This window comes from Propithecus coquereli, unplaced genomic scaffold, assembly GCF_000956105.1.
Source record: "Propithecus coquereli isolate 6110/MARCELLA unplaced genomic scaffold, Pcoq_1.0 Scaffold117, whole genome shotgun sequence".
Taxonomy (NCBI): domain Eukaryota; kingdom Metazoa; phylum Chordata; class Mammalia; order Primates; family Indriidae; genus Propithecus; species Propithecus coquereli.
The window spans coordinates 3,256,109-3,280,614 of record NW_012135747.1 but is presented as its reverse complement, the minus strand read 5'-3'; the positions used below and the strand labels follow the sequence as shown (position 1 = coordinate 3,280,614).

Here is a 24,506-nt window from a genome sequence, read left to right as displayed (position 1 = left end):
ATGTTAATCATGCTTAGTATAAAAACTAATATGTTGGCAATATGTTCTTCACAAACAATAGTATCTTCATCAGAAAGTTTCTGTTTAGAATTTACACTTTTTTTTCCTTTTCAATTTGTCCCAGAAGACAAGATTTCAAATTCTACTCACAGTATAAAATTTAATTAGGTTTCAAAATATAATTGCCAGCCATCTCCCTTGACTTTCCAAATCTTACTATAATCAATAAAGTATGCAGATAAAGCTTGTAATTGATAGATCCATGGATCTAGGCAACCCCAAATCTTACATTTAGCAGTGAATAGCTGCCACTAACAAAAGCCATGGGTGCTAAACTCTAGAAATAGGATGGCCACTGAATAATGTTCTCAATTATAAAGCAGTAATCAAGAAGCAAATCCTAAGAAGCAAAGCATGGTGCTATACCATGATCCACACCACTAACCAGATTTGACCCGTGCCTAAGAACAAAGAACTCTTAAATTTACCACTTTCCATATCCTGATGAAAGGAAAAACAGATTCTTCTAAATTAAGGCTGAAATCCACATTACCAAACTCTAATAAAAATTACATTTTACTAAATTTTTAAAATGTTAAGATATGCATTAATCATTAATGATTCTCATAGACTACTTATCCTGATTTAGCGTATCCTGAGAACATTTCTAAAACAGTATCAATCCATTTCAAACAAAGTACTCTATCCAACACACAACGCTAGATAGAAAATTTGCTCCAGGTGGCAGAAACAAAAGAAAAGTGACCGAAAGTGATCGCTTTACATAGTAAATGTAACCTTCCAAAGGCTTTGCGATAGTATTATTTTTGATAAACTGATTACTGATAGTATCTGCAGCTATAAAAAGAGGGAACCATGGATGTCTCCGCTTAAAGAAACTAGAACACCTTCTGTACTTGGGATAATTTTAACTAATATTCTTTAAGGAATAGTTATAGAAATGGTAAATTGCTTATTTTAGTTTACATATCATGTATATTTGTGTTCAAATGATTTCCCTCATATAAATAACTCCAAAAAATATGTTTGAATATCTTACTTCTCCCAAGTCAATTCATCCTCCTCATGAGGGTAAGAAGCCACCATTCTGCCAAGCCCAGATCCATTTGATATGTAAGCTATCTTGGACCACTTCCTCTCTCTTACCCTTTATAATCACTACAACTGTCAATACTTTTTTTCTTCATATCTATCCCTCTCCTTTTGTTTTCAACTGCTGTACTTTTGAGCCTTATTACTTCTTATCTGAAATATTACAAATCTCTTGATTCTTCTTGCCTCCATCCAACCCTGCAAAATAATCTACACATCATGACTAATTAATCTTCCCATAATATCTGTTTGATTTTGTCCCTTCCCTGATCAAATATTCCTCATCAAATTTCTTAGCTTGGCATCCATTACGGTTCCTCAAAATTTGGTTTCCTGGCCAGATTGTTTACTGTTCTCCTGCTATACTGTACAGCACAGTCTTAATGAGCACAGGCTAGAAATTCCAATTTCATTACTGCAGAAAATGAACAATATTAGCCCTCTCTTCAAACAAGAAAAATATGAACTTAGAAATGTGATTTCCCTAAGAAGGAAATAGGCTTTTAAATCTAAAAGTACTTTTCTCCCAGTTATGTACTATGTAATATTTTGATTACTACCAATAAGAAAGGTGAATTTATAAGATCTTAAACTAAACAAAATACCTTGATTTACTGATTACTCAAACTGACATGACAGTCTCAAGTAAGACCAACTTCAGTTCTGTTCTGCTATTCATCCCTAATGGCGTGTTCCTGTGTGAAATTTTTCTGCCAGATAAAGACTCTTTTACTGGTAAATAATCTTATTTAGTCCTTATTTACCAGCCTAAATTGCAAGCTCTCATGTTTGTAGAGGCATCAGAGTTTGTAAAACCCCTGTGAAAAGTCATTGAACATTCTATCAAACTCTCCTGGCTCAGTCCCCTTTCCATAAAGCCTTCCCTTATTGCTTCTTGCTAGATTATAAGAGGCTTGAGAACAGAGCCTGGAGTGTGACTTCAACAAATACTTATAGAATATATACTATGTTAGCAATTTATCCGTCAGTTATACCTGCATTTATATATGCAGGACAACCTCTGGAATAAAACACAAGGAATCGTTAAAATATGCTTGTTTCTGGGGAAAAGGTAAGGATAAATATAAATCTAAAAAAAGAGAAATAATTTCACTGGGGAAAAAAAGGGAGTGGCACATCCCACCACACCACCACCCCCAGCCCTAACCACCACCACCACCACCCTTTTCTTTCAGCATTTACTTCAAAACTTGTCCTGGTGGTTCTTTCTCTGCCCTTTTGAAATGTATATAAATCTTTTGAAAACCTCAATAAGCTTCTTGCCAGCTTTTCAACCCAAGAATGTCTTTCTCAAGGACCTAGGAGCCATCTCTTTGAAATGTAATCATCAAAGAAGATAGTGCCCTATCTCCTATCTCCCAGGTTTTTGGGGGGGGGCAGGGGGTAGGAGCCTAACTTTGGTGGGCACCTGGCTCCAAGTTACAAACCTATCTCCTGTCATAAAGATATAAAAAGTTTATTTTTCCTTTGGATTAAGGCAATTAGTGAACACAGATAGTCACCCAAATTACCGGGTAACTTTAGGATGAACTATGTATGCAAACAGCACTGTCGAGTCCTCTTACTTGAGGAATAGTTATCATTTATCTTAAGGATAAATCTTAAGATATTTTTAAGAAATCTTAAGCCCTTAAGAATACATCTAATGGGCTGGGTCTCCTTAGCTGTATAAAATGGTGAGAGAGCTTTCTTTCTCTGCATTTCTTTAGTGGATTGCTTACATCATATTCTGGTTTTAGGCTTATCAATAATAAAATTTTTTCATCTCCTCTACATTTGTGAAGAGCTTTTATGGGTTGGCAAAGTATATTGTTTTAAATTATATTTCCCCAAAACTTACGAGAGATCATCGTACCTTTTAAATTTATAAATGTGTGCATGTACCAACTTCTCAATAAAAAATGAAAGGAACAAATTAAGAAAAAGGAAAATAAGAAGGGAAATTTTGGGGGGGTGAAACAGGAAGGAAGGAAAGAAGAAGGAAGAGGAGAAGGAAAAGAAAGAATATGCTAACGGTAAAACTCAACAAAGGAGCAATTCCATTTAAGAAAGAAAAGACCTCAAAAATAATTAAGACTTTCCAAAAGGAGTCTAGAATCAGAGACTTTAGAGGTTGAATATATTGTCTGCTTAAGTAATTAAAGAACAGAACAATTATACTAATATCCCATTCTCAGAAAAAAACCTACTCAGCAAGTGACCAAAACTGCCACAAATATAGGAGGTGTAATATAAGTGGTCTTAACCTTTATTAGGTCCTGAACCCTGCTGGTATACCTTCTCAAAACAATGATTGTAATGCATAAAATAAAAGACATAGACTCAAAAGGAAACCAATTCCATTGGCGGATATAAAATATTTTTTTCACATAGAATAACAATATCTAGCAGTGAGCCTAATAACTCCCTTAATTTAGAGATAGTGATAAGCATAAATGGTACTTTGCATACCTATAATGTAGTAAGAAAGTATCTGTAATTCCCATTGGTGACAAAGTCTTAGCTGTCAGCACCACTGTGGTTTGTCACCTATATTAATAATTAAAGTGCTAAATTCCAGACAGAACTTTGAAAAATGAAGATCTTTTTGTCATCCAAGTCCACAGACACCCTGAATTTTATATATGGATCCCCATGGACTCCAGGTTAAGAACCTCTCTGGGAGTTGTAACATTAGAAGCCAGATTGGGTTCTGCTACCACAGAAGCTAAGCAACGTCCACAACAAGGGATAAGAAGCTCCTACTCCAGAAGACAAACCACTTTCCATGGTCTAAAGGAGCACTTACAGCTCCCTGCTGCCCTCCCTTCAGAATAGTGACTATATTCAGCACTCCTGTAAAACAAAACAACCTTACAATGACTGTAAGATTACATGAATACTCAGTCTCACTGAAAAATATACTACATCTATTAATACAATCTGTACAGTCTAGATGGATGGTTCTCAACACTTAACGTGCATAATGATCACCTTGGAAGGCTTGTGTCTTGAAAGATTCATGACCCCATCATCAGAGTAGGTCTAAATTGAAGAACAGAAATCCTCACTTTTAACTAGCACCCAGAGTGATTCTTATGCAAGTAGTTAATCGCCAAACATTGAGAAACATCAACAGAATTAAAGCGAGACCCAAGACTCAATAAACAGAAGAACTAAGCTCTTAAAGAAATATAATTACTATAATTAATATCCTAAAAGAGATTCCAGTGTTAATCATAGCTATAAAAAGACCAGACACAATAAAAACATTGATATTCTTGGAAATTAAAAATAGTATTGTAGAAATAAAAACTATATTATTGAAAACTTGACGACCAGAATGAACATACTTATCAACAAAACTAAAGAATTCTCCCAGAAAGAAACACAGAAACGATATGCAAATTATGAGAAAAAATTAAAAGCCACAGGGCTCATCAAGACAGTCCAACACCAATCTTAATAGGTGTTTTAGAAAAGAAAAAAGTATGTCTCTGCCTAGGAAAAGGTCTGGAACATATACACCAAATCCTTAATAACCATTTGTCTCTGGCATTAAGAATAGAATTGAAGTGGAGTGAAAAGAGGCATTATTTTTTTCCTTTACATAGTTCTGTTATTGTATGATTATTTTACAACAAAAATAAATTCAAGTATTCCTTATGAAATTGATTAATTTATTCATAATTAATTATTAATATTAATAATCAATAATTAACATTATTAATTAATGAATTCATAAATGAATAAAACTATTATCAAGATATTCAGGAAAATGTTAATAAAAAGAACATCAAGAATATCAATATTAATACTAGATAAAATAGAATTGCAGTAGACACCATTAAACAGGATAAAGAGAAATATTTTATAATGGTAAAAGGTACAATCCATTATGAATTCTTAAGAGTCAAGAACGCTTCTGAACCTAATAGTTTTTAAACGTATAGAACAAAATACCATTACAAATACGAGGATGAAATGGAATTCTGCTATAATTTGAAAGACTTCAACTCGCCCCTCTCAAACAGGTGAAGTAGAAAATAGGAGTAAGGATGCAAACAATTTATTTATTACAATTAAAAAGCTCAGATGATATGTTTTTTGAACTGCCTACCAAACAGAGAACACACATTTTTTTCAAATATACATGGGACTTTTAAAACAAAATACAAATTAAGCCACAAAGAAAATCTCAATTAAAAAAATTTTCCAAAAGTGTTCTAAAATAATACCTATATTTTCTTATCAACCCATACTTTAATTTAGTAAAGCTAGAAATTAATTTAAAAGGATGATAAAAAAAATAAAAACTGATTTTAAAACCCCAGGAAACAATTTTTTTTAAAATTTTAAAACACCCTTCTAATAGTATTAGGCCAAGAAATCCAAATTAAAACTAACATCTATTTAGAAAAAAAAGAAAATAGAAGTACTGCTTATTAAATCTAAGGTATTCAAAGGAAAATTAACAACATCAATGAATTTACAATAACAGTAAGAAAAAACACAATGAGGTAGACTAAAATAAACTAAATAAATGTACCCAAGATACTATAAAAGAAACTCAAAATTAGACTTATGAAATTACAAAGTAGGAATTAATAAAAAAATTTTAAAACTTATTAAATTTTAAAATAATTAAATAGTAATTTTAATTATAGTGTGTCTAAACACTCCCAAAGGATAATAATAGCTCTCTAGCAATGAACTCCAACCAAAAGGAAATTGTTGAAATGGCAGATATGGAATTCAGATTATGGATGGCAAGTAAGATGAACAGAATTGAGGAGATGGTAGAAAACCATTTCAAAGAAATTAAAAAAATAATAATTCTGAACATAAAAAATTCACTAAAGAGATGGATAACATTAGAAAAGAGACAAAGAACTTAAAGAAATGAAAAAGTCATTTAGGGAATTTCCAAATACAGTAGAAAGCTTTAACAGCCTAGACCAAGAAGAAGAAAGAATTTTAGAGCTTGAAGGCAAGGATTTCAAAGTAACCCAGTCAATAGAAAATGTAGAAAAAAGAATAAAGTATGAATAATCATTTCAAGAAATATGGAATTATGCAAAGTGAACAAATATAAGAAAATTATAGATAACCCTGAGAGAGAAAAAGAAATAAACATAGAAAACCTATTGGAGAGAATAATAGAGGAAAAATTCCCTGGTATTGCTAGAGGTTTAGAAATCCAGATCCAAGGTGGTCATCGAACACCTGGAAGAGTCACAGCAAATAGGACATCACCAAGACATATAGTCATCAGGCTGACCAAAATCAAAGTGAAGGAGAAAATTCTACAAGCTGTTAGACAAAAGCAGCAAGTTGCTTACAAAGGAAAACCCATCAGACTAACAGGAGACCTCTCAGTAGAGATCTTTCAACCCAGAAGGGATTGGGGTCCCATTTTTAGTCTTCTTCAACAGAATAACTGCCTGCAAAGAATTTTGTATCCTGCAAAACTAAGTTTCATAAGTGAAGGAGAAATAAAGTCTTTCCCAGACAAGCAAACACTAAGGGAATCTGTCACCATTAGACATGCCCTACAGGAAATACTTAAAAGTGCTCTCTATATAAGGAAAAACGATTGATACACACCAATGTAAAAACACCCAAAAGTTAAAGCTCACAACTCTTATAAATCAGTAACACAAGGGAGAAAACAAAGTAACTAAGTATTATTCAACACGATGAGAAAAGCAATATCAGTTCTAACATTGAACATAAACAGTCTTAATGCTCAAGTTAAAAGATATGGACTAGTTGATTGGATGAAGAAACGCATCCCAAGTATCTGCTGTCCCCAACAAAACCCATCTAACTTGCAAAGATACTCAAGGTAAAGGGATGGAAAAAAACATTCCACATGAATGGAAACCAAAAGAAAGCAGGAGTGGCTATTTGAATATGAGATAATATAAACTTTCAATCAACAATAGTAAGAAAAAAAAAGGCAAAAGCATTCATTATAAAATGATAAAGGGAGAAATTCAGCAAGAAGATGTAACAATCCTAAATACATATACACCTAACATAGGAGATCTAGATTCATAAATCAAATACTACTATACCTAAGTAAAGAAATAAATAGCAGCTGGGGACTTCAGCACTCCACTGACAGAACTAGAAAGATCATCAATGCAGAAGATCAACAAAGAAACACTGGACTTAAACAGGCCTCTAGAACAAATGGACCTAAGAGACATCTACAGAGCATTCTACCGTAAAACTGTAGAATATACATTCTCATCAGCACATGGGGCATTTTGCAAGCTAGATCATGTGTTAGCCCACAAAACAAGTCTCAGAAAATTCATAAAAATTGAAATCATACCATGTATCCTCTCAGATCACAACAGAATAAAATTATAAATCAACTCTAAAGGAAATCTAAAATCTACACAAAGTTATATAAATTAAACAAGCTGCTGGTGATAATATAAATTCTGACCGAAAATCCAGAGAAGTTAGGCTATGGTTAGAAAATTTCCAAGATGTATTCTGTTATTTTTTTCTGAGCCATACAGGACCAAGGCTAAGCTAGCCAAGTTTTCCCACTATTTCCTGCTATAGGGTTAGTATTTTTCTCATTTATCCAACTTTTTGGTCAAATTTTGAAGATCCCCAGTTTCACACAAGGATCTCTTATATAACTTTACAACTGGTAGAATACAAGATTTGTTTTTGGTCCTCAGTTCATGTTTCTTCAAAATTCAAGCTCCCTGCCATAATCGAAAAGAAATTCCCCACATCCACTAGCACAGTGCTGGTGCTGGGTTGATAGTTGGGATTTGTGTTCTCTTTGTATCTGGCCACAAAGAATTTCCCAATTCACCTATCAGATTAGCTATGTATTTTAAAACATTTTATCCATCACTTTTAGTTCTTCTTGTTACCTATATTTCTAGAAATCAAACCATTTTTTAAAATCATATTAATGTTCTTCTGGATACCAGTGATGTTAATTTTGTTTAGCTCCTAAATGCTAGTCTGATTAATAGATGTCATGATTTCTCCTTCAGGTGAAAATGTAATTATTTTCCCAAATTTATTTGTTCCCCAAAATTATTACTCTTGGTAAAAGGTAATGTATATCTTGGAAGTTGCAGGGAACCTTGACTAAGGCCAGACAGCTGAGAGAAGAAAAAAAGAAAAAATATATATATACGTATGTATTCTCTTTATACTGCCTTATCACAGACCAGATTCTGAGCAGCATATCACTTAGGTATGCTTTTGGTGGATTCCCTCACTATAAATTCATGGGCCAGTTAAAAGTTAGACAAAGTAGAGTCATATAGTACATACACTTTCAGCTGGAAAAAGAAGAAAAAAATAGGGCTAAGGAGAAAATTCTCTTTACTCCAATACCACAAAATGACATTAGGTATTCTTATACTCATTCATTCATCAATATTTACCTAGCATTTATTATGTATAGGGCATTGTTCTAAGTGCTGGTGATACATAAATGAAAATATAAAATAAAATAAAATAAATATGACAGCTCTTTGAAAATAAGAAAATACTACAAACATATCCTTTGTTATTATTATCTTTACCACATAAGGATTCAGATGATTCTTGTGTTCCACAATTACAACATCTGCTTTTTCTCTCCACAAAGGAGAAAATATATCTTGATGGACTTGGATACTTCAAAGCCATTTTAATTGCCAAAGTTTCTTTCTTAATGACATTTTCAAAATTCTACTAATCTACAATTCAACACTTTTCAACTCTCATTCAGTCACAAATGCATAAGAAACACCCTATAATTCACACTGGCCTTTCCAATAAATCAATTGATTTAGCCTGTACGGTGTTCTAACTCAACTTCTATTTTCTCCACCAATAAATCTCAGGTTTCATACACACAACCAGCCATGCGCCAGAATGAAATATTTAACAAAAGCTTTAGTATGGTAGTTGTTGAGTAAGCACTCTGATACATTTCCACACTATAAACATTTAATGAGACTTTCTCCCAACAGAGTATTTACTACATCAATTTGTTTCATAGTATTATATTTTCAGGAGCAAAATAGAGCAAAGGTTATTTTGGTTACTTTACCAATACAGCTTGCTGTAAATAATGAAAAGTGCAACCATTTAATTTACAAAATCATTAAAAGAGGTTAAATGCTCAATAAATTCTGCTTTATCTAGTTCAGACAGCCTCAGCAGCTATTTGTAACTTGGATATAAACATACATAAAATGGAGGCATTTTACACGAGTTTGCCCATCTCTGTCTTTGACTGGAACTGAATTTCAAAGGTTGTTGAGACAGTATTAGAGTCCTCATTAGGATCTCATGGAAATATCTTCAGACTCCCTCCTACTTTGTTCAGAAGAAGTGAGTCTGCCATATAAAGGACCTTTCTTGAGAAAGACTCCATTTCCAGGACTATGCCTATTCCTATTGAAGCTACACACATAAACACACACATACACACACACACAGATGCATGCATGTGCACACACTTTCTCCTCCTCTCCAACCACTGCCATTCTTATTTGTAGCAGTCACTTTTAACTAAAGTGAAAAAAGACAAGAGGTCTCAGAAGGAGGAACAATTTGGAAATGTCTTCTTCTATAATGCTAAGAATATAGGATGTGTTGTCTGAGATGAACTGGACCCCTTATGGGAGCATCTTCTGACACAATTCTGTTTAGTAGTATGAAAAATGTGGTACACAGGTTGAGCATCCCTAATCTATCTGAAATCTGGAATGCTTCAAAATCCAAAACATATTGAATCCTGATGCCACAAATGGAAAATTCCTCACCTAACCTCATGTGCTGGGTCACAGTTAAAATGCAATTAAAACTTTATACATGCACAAAATTATTAAAGATATTATATAAAATTACTTTCAGATTGTGTCTATAAGGTATATATGCAACATAAATGAATTCTGTGTTTAGACTTGGGTCTCATCCCCAAGATATTTCATTGTGTATATGCAAATACTCCAAAATCTGAAAATCCAAAATCCAAACCATTTCTGGCACAAAGCATTTTGGATAAGCGATACTTGACCTCTAAGATCCTATCTGTCTACTCTAGCAAATTTCACCTCACACCCCAGAGGTCATACACTTCCTAGGACAGAGTGACCTGCATCTGGTGACTGAAAGAGATACATAATCCTGGACATTTCTGCCAGAGAAGGTACATTCTGGAGGGCAATGTTCTCTCCGCAACTCCTTGTTGATTGGCCCAGGCTTTGTGGGTCTGCCTCTCAGGTAGACTTCTTCCTTTGCCCAGTCCTAGTCCCTCCCTTTTCCCTGCCCAGATGGAGCACCTCGTTTTCTGATTTCCATTCTGTGTATGATTCTGGAGGACCCAGCCTGCAACAGCAGCCATGACTCCTTCCTTTCTCTCATGTCCCACATCCATTTTGTCAAAATTCAGTTGGTTCTACTTACAAAATTTAGTTAACATGACTCTGATTCAAACTAAAACATGAGGTAGAATCAGGTGTTGCAAGTATTATAAAATGTAAGGTTGGAACCTGGGTTACTGTAATAGCCTCCTGCCTTGTTTTTGGCTTCTCCCCTTGTCTCCCTTCACTCTATGATCCACATGCAGTCAACATAATCCCTCTAAGACACAAGTCTCAGCATGTCACACCTTTGCTTAAAACTTTATAATGCATCCCCATTTATCTTGGAGAAAAAGCCAGAGTCCTTAAAGTCTACACAGCCCTCTACAACCTGGGCCCAGTGGCTCTCTAACCTTAACTCCTGCCACTCATGCCCTGCTCTCTTCACTCAGGCACCTTGGCTTCTATGCTGTCACTTAAACACAGGGGACATGCCTTCAAGCCTTTTCTCTAGATCTCTATACGTCCAATTCCCTAAGCTCCTTCAAGCCATTGATAACATCTTTCCTTCTCAATGTAACGTACTATACAATTTAGTTATCTACAATGTTTATTGTCTTTCTTTTTTGCCTATATTCCCCTGCTAGAATGTAATATTTTGTGAAAGGCAGTGATCAGATATATCTCAAAAACATAGAAGAACATAATGCCAATAATAAGTATTTGTAGAGTGAATAAATCCTATGTTTCATATGTTGACCTCTGTAAAATAAAGTTATCACTTTGATATAATTTACAATCCCAATTCAAATTCATTGGCTTCCTTGGAAAAGGTGTAAAAGAATCAGAAGTCTACTAATAGAATATTTTCCCGCTCATCAATTTATTGGAAGACACAGAAGGTATTAGAGACTGATTGGATAACTGGATTTTTATTTTCTCATACTCTAAATTCCAACATGTGGATCTTCCTTTGTTTGTTTTCACACTGGGACATCAAATCACATTTTGTCTTTCTCTCAACTTACCTCCAGCTCATCAAGGGCACTTCCCAGGGTTGCTGCCTGAGGTTCTGGTGAGGCTGGCATATTTTGGATGCCTTGTGAAGCATTTGAAATTACATTGAGGGCATTCTGAATTTCTCCACAAACTGTGTCCTTGCTGGCTTTGAGGGAAGCGACATCAGAATGCTCCAAACAAGCTGAACAAATTGAATGTAAGAGGGGGGAGTTCTCCTTCAATGAGGCCCGGGCTCCTGCAATTTCATCCCTCTGATTTGGAGATTTTAAGTCCTGAAAAGGGAAATAAAAAGAGTGGTTTCTTATAATGGGTTATGGAAGAAAGACTTACACAAAGAAGCTTCAATTTTTTTCTGTCAGGATAAATGAAAAGATAATAAACACTAAAAAGTCAGCTATAAGTTAAAATCAAGGGCATCAATTATTTCTATATTCCTTCAGATTTTGCTAAAGGTTCTACAAAGGAGAGGTGAGACAGTTCACAAGTAAAGGTCACAATGGTGCAGAAGCGTAAAACCTGAGTGGATCTTACACTTGTCAGTCAGATCCTTATAAGTCACTAAAATATTCTGGCATTCACATTATTAAATGCATTATAAGAGAGCTTGAATTACAAGGATGCTGATTACCCTTTTCCATAGATGTTGATAATTGCATTTAACCTTTTCATTAAAACTAGACCAATTGAGATAACAACACTAAATTAAGCCTCTCACCATTTAGCTATATTTCTGCTCTTTTACAGAAATACTAATAAATTAATCCTGTTATCATTTGTTCTTTAACGTTTGTTTGACAAATAGTTACTGAGCACTTAGTATATGCTAGCCCTTGTGCTAGACTCTCAATGTTTGTATGTGAACAATTCTATGAGGATCTTGTTCTTCTGGAGCACATGGGATTTTTTTGCGGGAGAGGAAGTCTATAGACAAACAAATATACAAGAAAATTTCAGGTGATAACAAATGCTGTGAAGAAAACACAAAAGTAAAATGTCATAGAGATTAACTTGAGAGGGGAAAGCTGCTTTAACTTGAGTGGTCAGGGAAGGTATTTCTGCAGAGATGATAATTTGTAGTAAATCTAAATGAAGTGCATTATAATCGGAGGAAGAAAGGAAAGAGAAAGTCCTATATAAGCGATATGTAATCAAAACAAGCTCAAGATATGATAAAAAAAAAAAAAAACAAACCTGGCAAGCACTACCTTATCCAAATGATGGAAGTTAACATCATAAGTGATGTCACATGGATATCATGTACCCCTTGATATATTATAACAAGAAAAGCACACTACTTCTGTGGTATTCTCTCTGGAAATCCATAACCCCCATCTATTCATGACAAAAACAACAAACGAAACCAGATTGGGGAACATTCTACGTGATACGTGGGCAGTATTCCTCAAGATCATTAAGGTCATGAAAGACAAAGAGATTGACTGATAAACTATCACAGACCAGAGGAGACTGAGGAGACATAATTAAATGCAACATGGTACCCTGGATTAGATCCTGGAACAGCAAAAAATATTCATAAAAAACTGGCAAATCCAAATAGTTAATATTAATAGTTAACTGGAATATATCAGCATTCATTTCATTGTTGTGGCAAATGTTGAGAAACAATATTAACAACAGAGAAAACTGGGAGAAAGGTAGATGGGAACTCTGTACTATCTTTGCAGCTTTTCTGTAAATCTAAAATTATTCCCCAAGAAAAAGTTTATTTTTTAAAAAAAAACTAAGGGACATTTACAATAGTTCATGCACTTTATATATAATATTTAATATAATCGTCATAAAAACTCAGATAGATTCCCATTTTTAAAATGAGAAAACTGAGGTTTCAAGAGGCTAAATTCCTTAGCCAAGTGGTGGAGCTAGATGATGGCATTTCTTGTATTGTAATCCAAGTCAGTGTGACTCTCAATTCCTGATTCTAACTATGTTATGCTCTTTCCTACATGCAAAGGATTTCCCTTATTTTCTAAACCAGAAAGAGGATTTGTATTTGTACATTAATGATATCATGTAGCTTATAAAGTGCCTCTGTATAGTATCTTATTGATCATCACAACACCCTTTAATGGCGTGAGGCTGATATTATCAGCCCCATTTTAACTAAATAGGAATTTAGTGTAAGGAGAGTAAGAGACTGGTAAAAGAACTGAGATACAAACCTAAGTCTTCCTACTGCAAATCCTATGCTTTTCTCACGAGACTCTGTAACCTCAGAATAATTTTGCCTGAGGTTAATAAATGGCTTATGCTACTGTATTTTTAGTTCCTTCCCATATGAAAATAAAGGCTGTCTGCTACTTCATACAGGTTTTGGGGAAATTAACTTCTTTACAAAATGTAAGGAGGACAGTTAGAAGTAGCTGTCAACGCATTGTTCATACTCACTAATTACCTAAAAAAAGATGCTTTGTGGTTTCCTTGGCTTGCTATGATTTCCCCTTATATTTCTGGTCTGGGTTCTAATCTCAACTCTGTCGTTAGCACCATGAGCTGGGTAAGTCATCTACTCTTTCAGTGTCTATTTTTCCATCTGTAAAAATGGGGATAATGATATGTCTGCCAACCCTCCCACAAGATTGAGTACATAGCACAACAGAAATGGAATATATGTGGAAAGCAGGAAAAAAATCATAAAAAGAATATGGAACTATTAATATTTTATTCCTTAAATTTGTCAAACTTGTTGTACTGTTTTTGTACCGTGATGATCTTGGTGATTTTCATATGCCTCACAATATCAGAGCTGTGCATTCATCAGTGAAACTTAGAGGATAAATAGTGTAATGTTTAGAAAGGATATACAGCTCCTCAGAACAATACTGATATAGAGTATAAAATATTCAGAAAGAGCTAAAGAAAATTCTCTTATATTACAGTATAATCACAGCTTACTACATAATTCCCTCTGAAGTGACCATACATTATACTTTTTTACTTAGAATAGCAGTGTCAAGGTTTAGGTAGCTTTTTAAAGGTGAAAAAGTTTGAACATAAATTATTACAAAGAAGGTTAAAGTGAAAAAACTATTTCTTTTGCTCTGATGGTGACTATGTGTCATCTGACTGTAAATTGTGGTAATTTTAGTGCTGTAGGGATTTTGAAATTTTAAAAATACAAATATATTTTGCCTTTTGCGCCTATGCTTTGTCATCTTTTATCAAGGCAATCACAGAATCCTTAATGAGCAGTGATACCCCAAATAGCAAACCTGAGAAGCCTGTGAGAAAGGGCCATCAATGAACATAACAAAAATAACATATTACAGCAGTGAATGGGGGAAAAAGGGACAGGTTGCAGAGGTTAGGTAAGGGAAATTGAGAAAGCAAGACTATTTCTTCCAAAGGACATCACGCATGATAAATTTAATGTAGTAAATAGGCACATCGATAAAAGGGGAACTAATGATGGTCACCCCCTAAACAGAAGGCTGTTGTAGGTGTTTGTGGTTGTTTTATTCCGTTTTAACTGATGAAATCACGGGTTCAAAAGCTCATAGGTTATCTATGTTCCCTAAAATTTTAAACCATGTTAAAATAGGAATTACATAGTAAGGTTAATTAGGGATTCCTTCAGATGGAGAAGGGTAAAGAATTCAGCTCCTCAAGGATTGGTAATTATTTAATATCTTTTTTTAAATGCTCCAGAAGAACTCACATGAGATTTCCAAGTTAAGGAGACATTAAATGCTTCCAGCTGATGAAGAAATACACAGATGGGATTAAAAAAGAAGATCTTACAAGTCTGTGCAAGTGGGTAGAGAATTAACATATGAGTTTTAACCCTGGTGAGAGAACAAAATATATTTAGGGATTTTAAAGATCACAAAATATAAAAATGTAGGACTCTAAGCTATCAGTTAATTAATTCAACAATTCATTCAACAAATATTGTTGAGCCTCTGCTATACAAGAGGCAGTATGCTAAGTGTTGAGAATGCAAAGATAAAGAGCTCATAGATCAGAAGAGGAGACAAATAAACAAATTTATACAGGAACTAAAATAGTTACAGCACAGAGGAAAGTCCTTCAGCTTGAGAGGATTAAAGAAAATGTATCAGAGGATCTTTTTCTCCAGCTTTATTGAGATATAATTTACAAAAAAAATTATGTATATTCAAGGTATACACGATACTTTGATATATGTATATATTGTATAATGATTACTACAATCACATTAATCAATACCTACATCACCATATGTTGTTACCCTTTGTGTGTGTGTGTGTGTGTGCATGTATGTATTGTGAGGACACTTAAGATCTACTCATGGCAAATTTCAAGTAAACAATATAATATTATTAACTATTGTCACTATGCCTTATAGTATATCCCCAGAACTCATTCATTTTATAATTGACAGTTTCTACACTTTGACCGACATATCCCCATTTCCCCATCACCCCAACCTCTAGCAACCACTGTAAAACTCTTTGACTTTTTTAGATTCTGTGTATAAGTGAGATTGTACAATATGTGTTTTTCTGTGTCTGGCTTATTTCACTTAGCATTATGTCTTTCAGGTTCATCCAAGTTGTCATAAATGGCAGGATTTCAGAGGAAGCAAATCTTAAACAATGAGTACAAGTTATTCCTGTGAACAATGCAGAACAAAACAAAACAAAAAAAAACCAGCATGTTCAAAGGCCTGAGGCATGAAAAGGAAAGGACCATGCATGCGACTGCAGGTAATATTACAAATACTGGATACCTAAGCAAAAATTGTGATGAATCCAGCATGAAAGGTAGACAAGAGACATTGCATATGCCACACTAAAGAACTCTGAAAAAAATAAGCTCAGATGTGTATTTTTAAAGATTGCCTTTTCAGTGGACTAGAGAGAATGAAATTGCAGTCAAGGAGACCAGGTAATAATCCACATCCAGGCAAGAAACAATGAGTGCCTGAACACTATTGCCAGGTTACAGTAGGATGGATCCAGGGAATATTTACGAGGTAAGTCTTTGGTATATTTAGATGGGAGGGGACAGAAGAAGATATTTAGAAATGTCTAAAGAACTATTTTAGCAATTGTGTACATAGTGATGCATTAACCAAAATAGGAATTCAGAGAGAGGAATGTGTTTGAAAGAAAAAGGTGAAATACATTTTGTCATCTGCCAAACATAAGATCCCAGCACAAGATCCAATGAAAATACACTATATTTGGATATAGAATTCAGAAGAGAACCTGGGCCAGAAATAGAGACATGTCAGTCACCAGGTCATAGTTGGGAGCTAAAGCCATGTGTGTGAAGTTTACATGGCTTTTATCTAGGATGAATGTTACAAGAAGAACCTGGAATTCATCATAAATTGTTCCTTGAGGATATCAACCCAGTAATTTTATATGCTAGCCCAAAAGGCAAAATATATATTTAAATTATCAAGAAGGGTATCAGAAAATACAGAACTCAAAAACATTTAATTTTTTTAATAACAAGCAAAAAATAAAACACACACACACCCCCATAGAGTTTAGAACCTGAATGTTTGTGGATAATCATGGTCACTATACCTTAAGAAAAGATAACAAAAGAAGGTTCTTTTAAAAGAGCAATTTTGGTCCGGGCGCGGTGGCTCACGCCTGTAATCCTAGCACTCTGGGAGGCCGAGGCGGGCAGATTGTTTGAGCTCAGGAGTTCCAAACCAGCCTGAGCAAGAGCGAGACCCCGTCTCTACTAAAAATAGAAAGAAACTAATCGGACAACTAAAAATATAGAAAATATTAGCCGGGCATGGTGGCGCATGCCTGTAGTCCCAGCTACTCGGGAGGCTGAGGCAGGAGGATCGCTTGAGCCCAGGAGTTTGAGGTTGCTGTGAGCTAGGCTGATGCCACAGCACTCTAGCCCGGGCAACACAGTGAGACTCTGTCTCAAAAAAAAAAAAAAAAAAAAAAAGAGCAATTTTAAAAGACAGAATGACTTATGTATCAGGGACACTTAAAAATATGGGGTCTGTTCACCTCAAAAAAGGGAAATTTATATTGAAGAACACATGATAAAAATAATCTAGAACTCATGGATTAACTTGACAACTTGCTAATGGACTTCTTTACTAAATGTAGAAACATTAGATCATAGAAGTAGCTTTTTAAATCTGGGTAAAATAAATTAAAATACATTTGTTCATACTGCTTTCTCCACTGCTTCATTATAATTCCCTTGAATGCAAGCACTATAACTTATTCTATAACCCAATATCTAGTAGCATACGGCACATAATAGGAGTTTACATTCCCATACAGATATTTCTCAACTCTGACCTGGACTGCAGGAGCCACAGAGGTACAATGGGTCCCAGGGTGTTCTGCATGACTCCAGAGCCTGGTCACGCTGGGCGGACTGCCTCCCAGATAGAGGGTTGGAGATGACCAGAGGTGGACTATCCTCCACCCAGATTCTTTTTCTTCCCTTTCCCTACCCGCCCCCCCACGGATGCAGAAAGAGATAATTGAACCATCACATGGAGGCTTCCATAACAAGTGGGGCTCAAACCTTTCTTTCTGGGGTCCTGCAGCAGACTGAGGGGTATTTGAACTGTGAGATCCCTACCTACCAGCTCCTCCCTGCTGCTGCTTGTCAGGCAGCCACATTAGAACAAGACAGGCCCTGAGCCAGAGGGACATCAAACCACTGTGGGCACCCTGTGGGTGACACAGGACCAGCATTTTTCTCCCTAGCATGGTCAGGGATAGATCTCCAGGGACCCGGGCATGGGCCCACAGGCCAGATCCATACAACCAGCTCTTGATCACATCACCAGAGGCACAGAGGGGATATTTGTGAATCAGTCTTGTGAGGTGCAGGTGCCTGCAGGGTCAAAGCAGGTGTATTGATACACACCAATGTAAAAACACCCAAAAGTTAAAGCTCACAACCCTTTTATGATAAGGACGCTTAACAAGACAGGCATAGACAGGACTTATCTCAAAATGATAAAAGCCATATGTGAGAAATTCACAGCCCACATCATAGTGAAAGGGGAAAAATTGAAAGCATTCCCACTTAGAACTGGGACAAGACAAGGTTGCCCTCTATCATCACTTCTATTCAACATAGTGCTGGAAGTCCTAGCCAGAGCAATGAGACAAGAGAAGGAAATCAAGGGTATCCAAATGGGAAAAGAAGAGGTCAAACTATCGCTCTTTGCTGACAATAGGATCTTATATCTAGAAAACCCCAAAGATTCTGCCAAGAGACTACTGGAATTGATAAATAAGTTCAGCAAGGTCTCAGGTTACAAGATCACTGTACACACATCAGTAGCATCCATATATGCCAACAACAGTCAAACTGAGAACCAAATAAAAAGCTCATTATCTTTCACAATAGCAAACAAGACAATAAAATACCTAGGAATACATTTAACTAAGGGAGTGATGGACCTCTACAAGGAAAACTATAAAACACTGAGGAAGGAGATAGCAGAGGACACAAACAGATGGAAAACCACACCATGCTCATGGATCGGCAGAATCAAAATTGTTACAATGTCTATACTATGCAAAATGATCTACAGATTCAATGCAGTCTCTAATAAAATACCAACATCATTTTTCACAGATTTAGAAAAAATAATTCTACACTTCGTATGGAACCAGAGAAGACCCCACATAGCCAAAGCAACCTTAAGCAAAAAGAACAAATTGGGAGGCATCAATTTACCAGACTTCAAGCTGTACTACAAGGCTATAGAAACCAAAACAGCATGGTACTGGCACAAGAAGAGAGATATAGACCAATGGAACCGGACTGAGAACCCAAACCTAAAACCATCCTCGTATAGCCATGTGATTTTTGACAAAGCAGACAAAAACATACACTGGGGAAAGAATCCCTATTCAATAAATGGTGGTGGGAAAATTGGATAGCCACATGTAGTAGACTGAAACAGCATCCACACCTCTCACCTCTCAGAAAAATCAACTCACAATGGATAAGAGACTTAAACCTAAGGCATGAAATCATAAGAATTCTAGAAAAAAACTTTTGGAAAAACTCTTATAGACATTGGCCTAGGCAAAGAATTTATAAAGAAGACCCCGAAAGCAATCATAGTATCAACAAAAATAAATAAATCGGACATGATCAAATTATAAAGCTTCTGCACAGCCAAAGAAACTATCACTAGAGTGAATAGACAACCTACAGAATGGGTTAAAATATTTGTATGGTACATATCTGATAAAGGCTGATAACTAGAATCTATATAAGACTCAGGAACATCAGCAAGAAAAATAAAACAACCCCATTAAAAAGTGGGCAAAGGACATGAACAGAAACTTTCCAAAAGAAGACAGACTTATGGTCAATAAACATATGAAAAAATGCTCTAATCATCAGGAAAATGCAAATCAAAACCACAATGAGATATCACCTAACTCCAGTGAGAATGGCTTTTATCAAAAAGTTCCAAAACAACAAATGCTGGCATGGAGGAAGAGATGGGAATACTCCTATGGTGCTGGTGGGACTGCAAACTAGTACAACTTCTATGGAAAGTAATATAGAGATACCTCAAAGCACTAAACTAAGAACTGCCATTTGATCCAGGAATCCTACTACTGGGTATTTCCCCAAAGGAAAAAAAAGACATTCTATAAAAAAGACATCTATACTCAAATGTTTATAGCAGCACAATTCACAATTCACAATTCCCTCCACAAAAGATGTGGAAGGAACCCAAGTGTCCATTACTACATGAGTGGATTAATAAAACGTAGTATATGTATTCCATGGAGTACTATCCCACCATAAAAAAGGTGAACTACCCATTGTATTATCCTGGATGGAGCTGTCACTGATTCCACTAAGTGAAGTATCACAAGAATGGAAAAACAAGCACCACATGTACTCACCATTAAATTGGTACTAATTGATCAACACTTATGTGCACATATGGAAGTAACATTCATCAGGTGTCGGGCAGGTGGGAGGAGAAGGGAGGATGGATATGTTCACACCTAATGGGTGTGGTGTACACTGTCTGGTGGATGGGCATCCTTGTAGCTCTGACTTTTGCAGTGCAAAGGCAAGGTACGTAACCTAAGCATTTGTACCCCTGTAACATTCTGAAATAAAAATACATAGATAAGTAAATAAATAAATTCATCTATACATTTAAAAAATCCAAAACAATACCCCAATTAAATTTTCCCTGGAGACGGTGCAGGGCTTGGGAGGGCTGACAAAACAATCTTAAATTTGATCCATAAAAATAATCATGCAAGTCCCTGTCAAAATCCCATTATCATTCTTCACAGATCTGGAAAAAAATAATTCTACGCTTTGTATGGAACCAGAAAAGACCACGTATAGCCAAAGCAATCTTAAGTAAAAAGAACAAACTGGGAGGTATCAGTTTACCAGACTTTAAGCTGTACTACCAGGCTATAGTAACTAAAACAGCTTGGTACTGGCACAAGAATAGAGACATTGACCTCTGGAACAGGACTGAGAATCCAGAGATGAAACCATCTGCATATGGTAATCTAATCTTTGACAAAGCTGACAAAAACATACACTGGGGAAAAGAATCTCTTTTCAATAAATGGTGCTGGGAAAACTGGATAGCTACATGCAGAAGACTGAAACTAGACCCCCACCTCTCACCTCTCACAAAAATCAATTCAAGATGGATAACAGACTTAAACCTAAGGCATGAAACCTTAAGAATTCTAAATGAAGATGTTGGGAAGACCCTTTCAGACATCGGCCTAGGCAAGGAATTCTTGAAGAAGAACCCCAAAGCAATCGCCGCAGCAACAAAAATAAATAAGTGGGATCTAATCAAATTAAAAAGCTTCTGCACTGCCAAGGAAACTATCATTAGAGTGAATAGACAGCCCACAGAATGGGAAAAAATATTTGCTCTCTACACATCTGATAAAGGGCTGATAACCAGAATCTATCTAGAACTCAAAAAAATCAACAAGAAAAAAATCAAACAACCCCATCAACAAACGGGCAAGGGAAATGAACAGAAACTTTTCAAAAGAAGACAGAATAATGGCCAGAAAACATATAAAAAAATGCTCAACATCTCTAATCATTAGAGAAATGCAAATCAAAACCACAATGAGGTATCACCTAACCCTGGTGAGATTGGCCTCTATCAAAAAAACACAAAACAACAAATGTTGGCGAGGATGTGGAGAGACGGGAACACTTTTACACTGCTGGTGGGACTGCAAATTAGTGCAACCTCTGTGGAAAAGAATTTGGAGATACCTCAGAGAGCTAAAAATAGAAATACCATTCGATCCAGCAATAGCACTATTAGGCATCTACCCAAAAGAGCACAAAACATTCTACGATAAAGACATCTGCACCTGAATGTTTATGGCAGCACAATTCACTATTGCAAGAATGTGGAAACAACCCAAGTGCCCGTCAATCCATGAATGGATTATCAAAATTTGGTATATGTTTACAATGGAATATTACTCAATCATAAGAAACGACAGTGATCTAGCACCTCTTATACTTTCCTGGATTAAACTTGAGCCCATTATCCAAAGTGGGGCACCACAAGAGCAGAAGAACAGGATCCATTTGTACTCACCATCAAATTGGTACTAACTGATCAACACTAGGTTGATCACATGGCAGAAGTACTCTCTAGGGATTAGGGGAATGGGGGGGCAAATCTACAACTAAAGGACACGGGGAGCACTAAAGGGAGGGAAGGTCATGCCTTTGGGCGAGGCAAAGACATAAAGTGTAACTACAATGTTTGTACCCTCACAAAGCCCTGGAATAATAAATAAACAAATAAATAAAAATAATCATGCAAGAATATCTAGGAAAATTCTATAAAGACAATAACATTCAAGGGACACTTGAACTTAAAGCTATCATATGACTAGAGTGTTCATAAAAGTGTTGGTAGTAAGTACTAAGAAGACAGAAGCCCTGGAGTCAGAGCAGTGGGATAAAAAGCTACCCAACAGGTCATTCTAATTCCATGTGGCAAGCACCATGATGGAGTTGGGAAAACTGAGAAGCCTGGGAATACCACAGAAAGGAAGTGACACCTGAATAAATAGATTTGCCTTTTTGAGTCTACTGAACTTTTCATGAAATTGGCTTCCAGAAAGCTTGTTCAATTCACATTCCCACGACTGCTGAATGAAACTATTTTCTAACAATCTTGCCAACACTAGTTATTACACCATTTTAATTTTTTAAAAAATTAGGAGTTTAATATATTTTTGTTAAAGGAGCAAAAAGACAAATAGGAAACACGGCAGAAGAAGTAGTTCAAAAAAGAATAGAAACTTCAAATATGATTATTCCAACAAATAAAATTTGTGGAAAGTATACTTTAATCCAGAGAGCTTGGACAAATTTATGTATAACAATGCCACAGAAAATTAAAGAGCAAAATGGAACTATGCCCATCTTCACATTAAATGTTAGTGAAGCCATTGGTACAACTACTGTGGAAAACTGTTTGATAGTATCTATTAAAGCTGAACATATGCATACCCCATTACACAGCTATTCTCTTCCTAGAAGAGGATACACACATATGGAAATGTGCTCATATTGTCATCAAAAGACACATCAAAAAATGTTCGTAGCAGCTCTGTCTGTAATAGCCCCACATTGGAAACAACCTGAAGCAATGATTATGAACAAAGCACAGTTACATGCAACATGAAATAGGGAATAAAAAATGCCAGACACAAAAGAGTTGACATTGTTTGATTTTGTCTATATAAAGTTCAAACTCAGGCAAAACTAATCTATGATGTTAGAAATCAGAATAGTGGTTATTTTTGAGGGGTGATTAGAGACTGGCAAGGGGAAAAATCTTTGGATTCTGGTAATTTTCTGTTTCTTGTTCTGGGTGTTGGTTACATGGATGTGTTTCATTTGGAAAAATTCATTGAACTGTACATTTTTGAGCTGTGCACTTTTCCAAATATATATTATACTTTAATTTTTAAAATTTTATGTAAAATCAAAGAAAACAAAATGATAGCAAAAGCAAGAAAATATCCGTGATGTGTGCCTTCTCTTGGTAAAAGACAGTAGTATAAACTAGCTATGGACCTGTAATGGTGCCATATTTCCCATGTTATTAAGGGAAGGATGAGAAAATAATTGGATATGCAGTCCATCTTCCAGAACCTTCTATCCACTTTGAGAGCTTGTATTTTTAAAAAAGGAAAAATCTAAATGTTTGAAAAATAAAAATAAGAAGAGAAAGTGCCATAGCCTGCTATCAGAAAAAGCGAAGCTAAAGGATTTCCACAGCAATTGATTCCATATGCCCTTTTATAAACCTGAATTTCAGAGAATCAAAGAAAACTTCCTTACTAAGCTATATCCCTGCCCATGTGGAATAACTAAGCAGATACTCTGCTCAACAAAGCAGAACTACATGCAAATTATTGAGTTCTCTTCCAGGTGTTTAAGTGAGGTTTCTGAAGCTGAGCTGACAAAACCACTCTGGTAGGGGAAAGAAAGGGAACTTATAAAGAGCAGTTTTGTTTTTAACATTAAGATTTGCAGCAGAAAAGCCCATATGTAATTTGCTATTTGGACTCCATTCTTGCTTGGCTTCTATCCCTAGTCTTCCCTCCGCCAAGATGCTGCATGCTAACCACTTCACTGGTCACTGGGTAGCTTCATGTTCCATCAAAAAACAAATTAGTAAAAACACCTGATAATTTAAATGTTTTTCACCAACATAAATTAGGAAGTGGAATACTTAGCCTTAACTGAGCTGAGGGACATAAGATGATGAAACAAGAGTAGACTTGAAGTAAAAGGAAGTTTTGAGAAAAAAATAAAGATTGATTTAAAAATGCAGGATTTTACAATCAAAACATCATTAAGCAGCAGAGAAAAGACTTTACTGCTTTTCTATCCTTATTTCTTATTTTCAAATTTATATTAATAGTATAAATTCAATAAAAAGAAAATAAAAGAATTCTTCAAGTTCAAATATGAAACTAAGAAACCATAGAATAATAGTAAGATATCTCCCGAGGTGTGCAT

General features: G+C 35.4%; 1 protein-coding gene across 1 annotated transcript in view; it reads right to left on the bottom strand.

Moving 5' to 3' along the window:
* Positions 1–24,506, bottom strand: part of CTNNA3 (catenin (cadherin-associated protein), alpha 3) — a 2,098,639-nt gene that overhangs the window by 1,629,769 nt on the left and 444,364 nt on the right. The window contains exon 6 of the mRNA XM_012658580.1: positions 11,483–11,746. Within this exon, the coding sequence (XP_012514034.1) occupies positions 11,483–11,746 (264 nt within the window). The remainder of the gene's footprint in view (positions 1–11,482; positions 11,747–24,506) is intronic.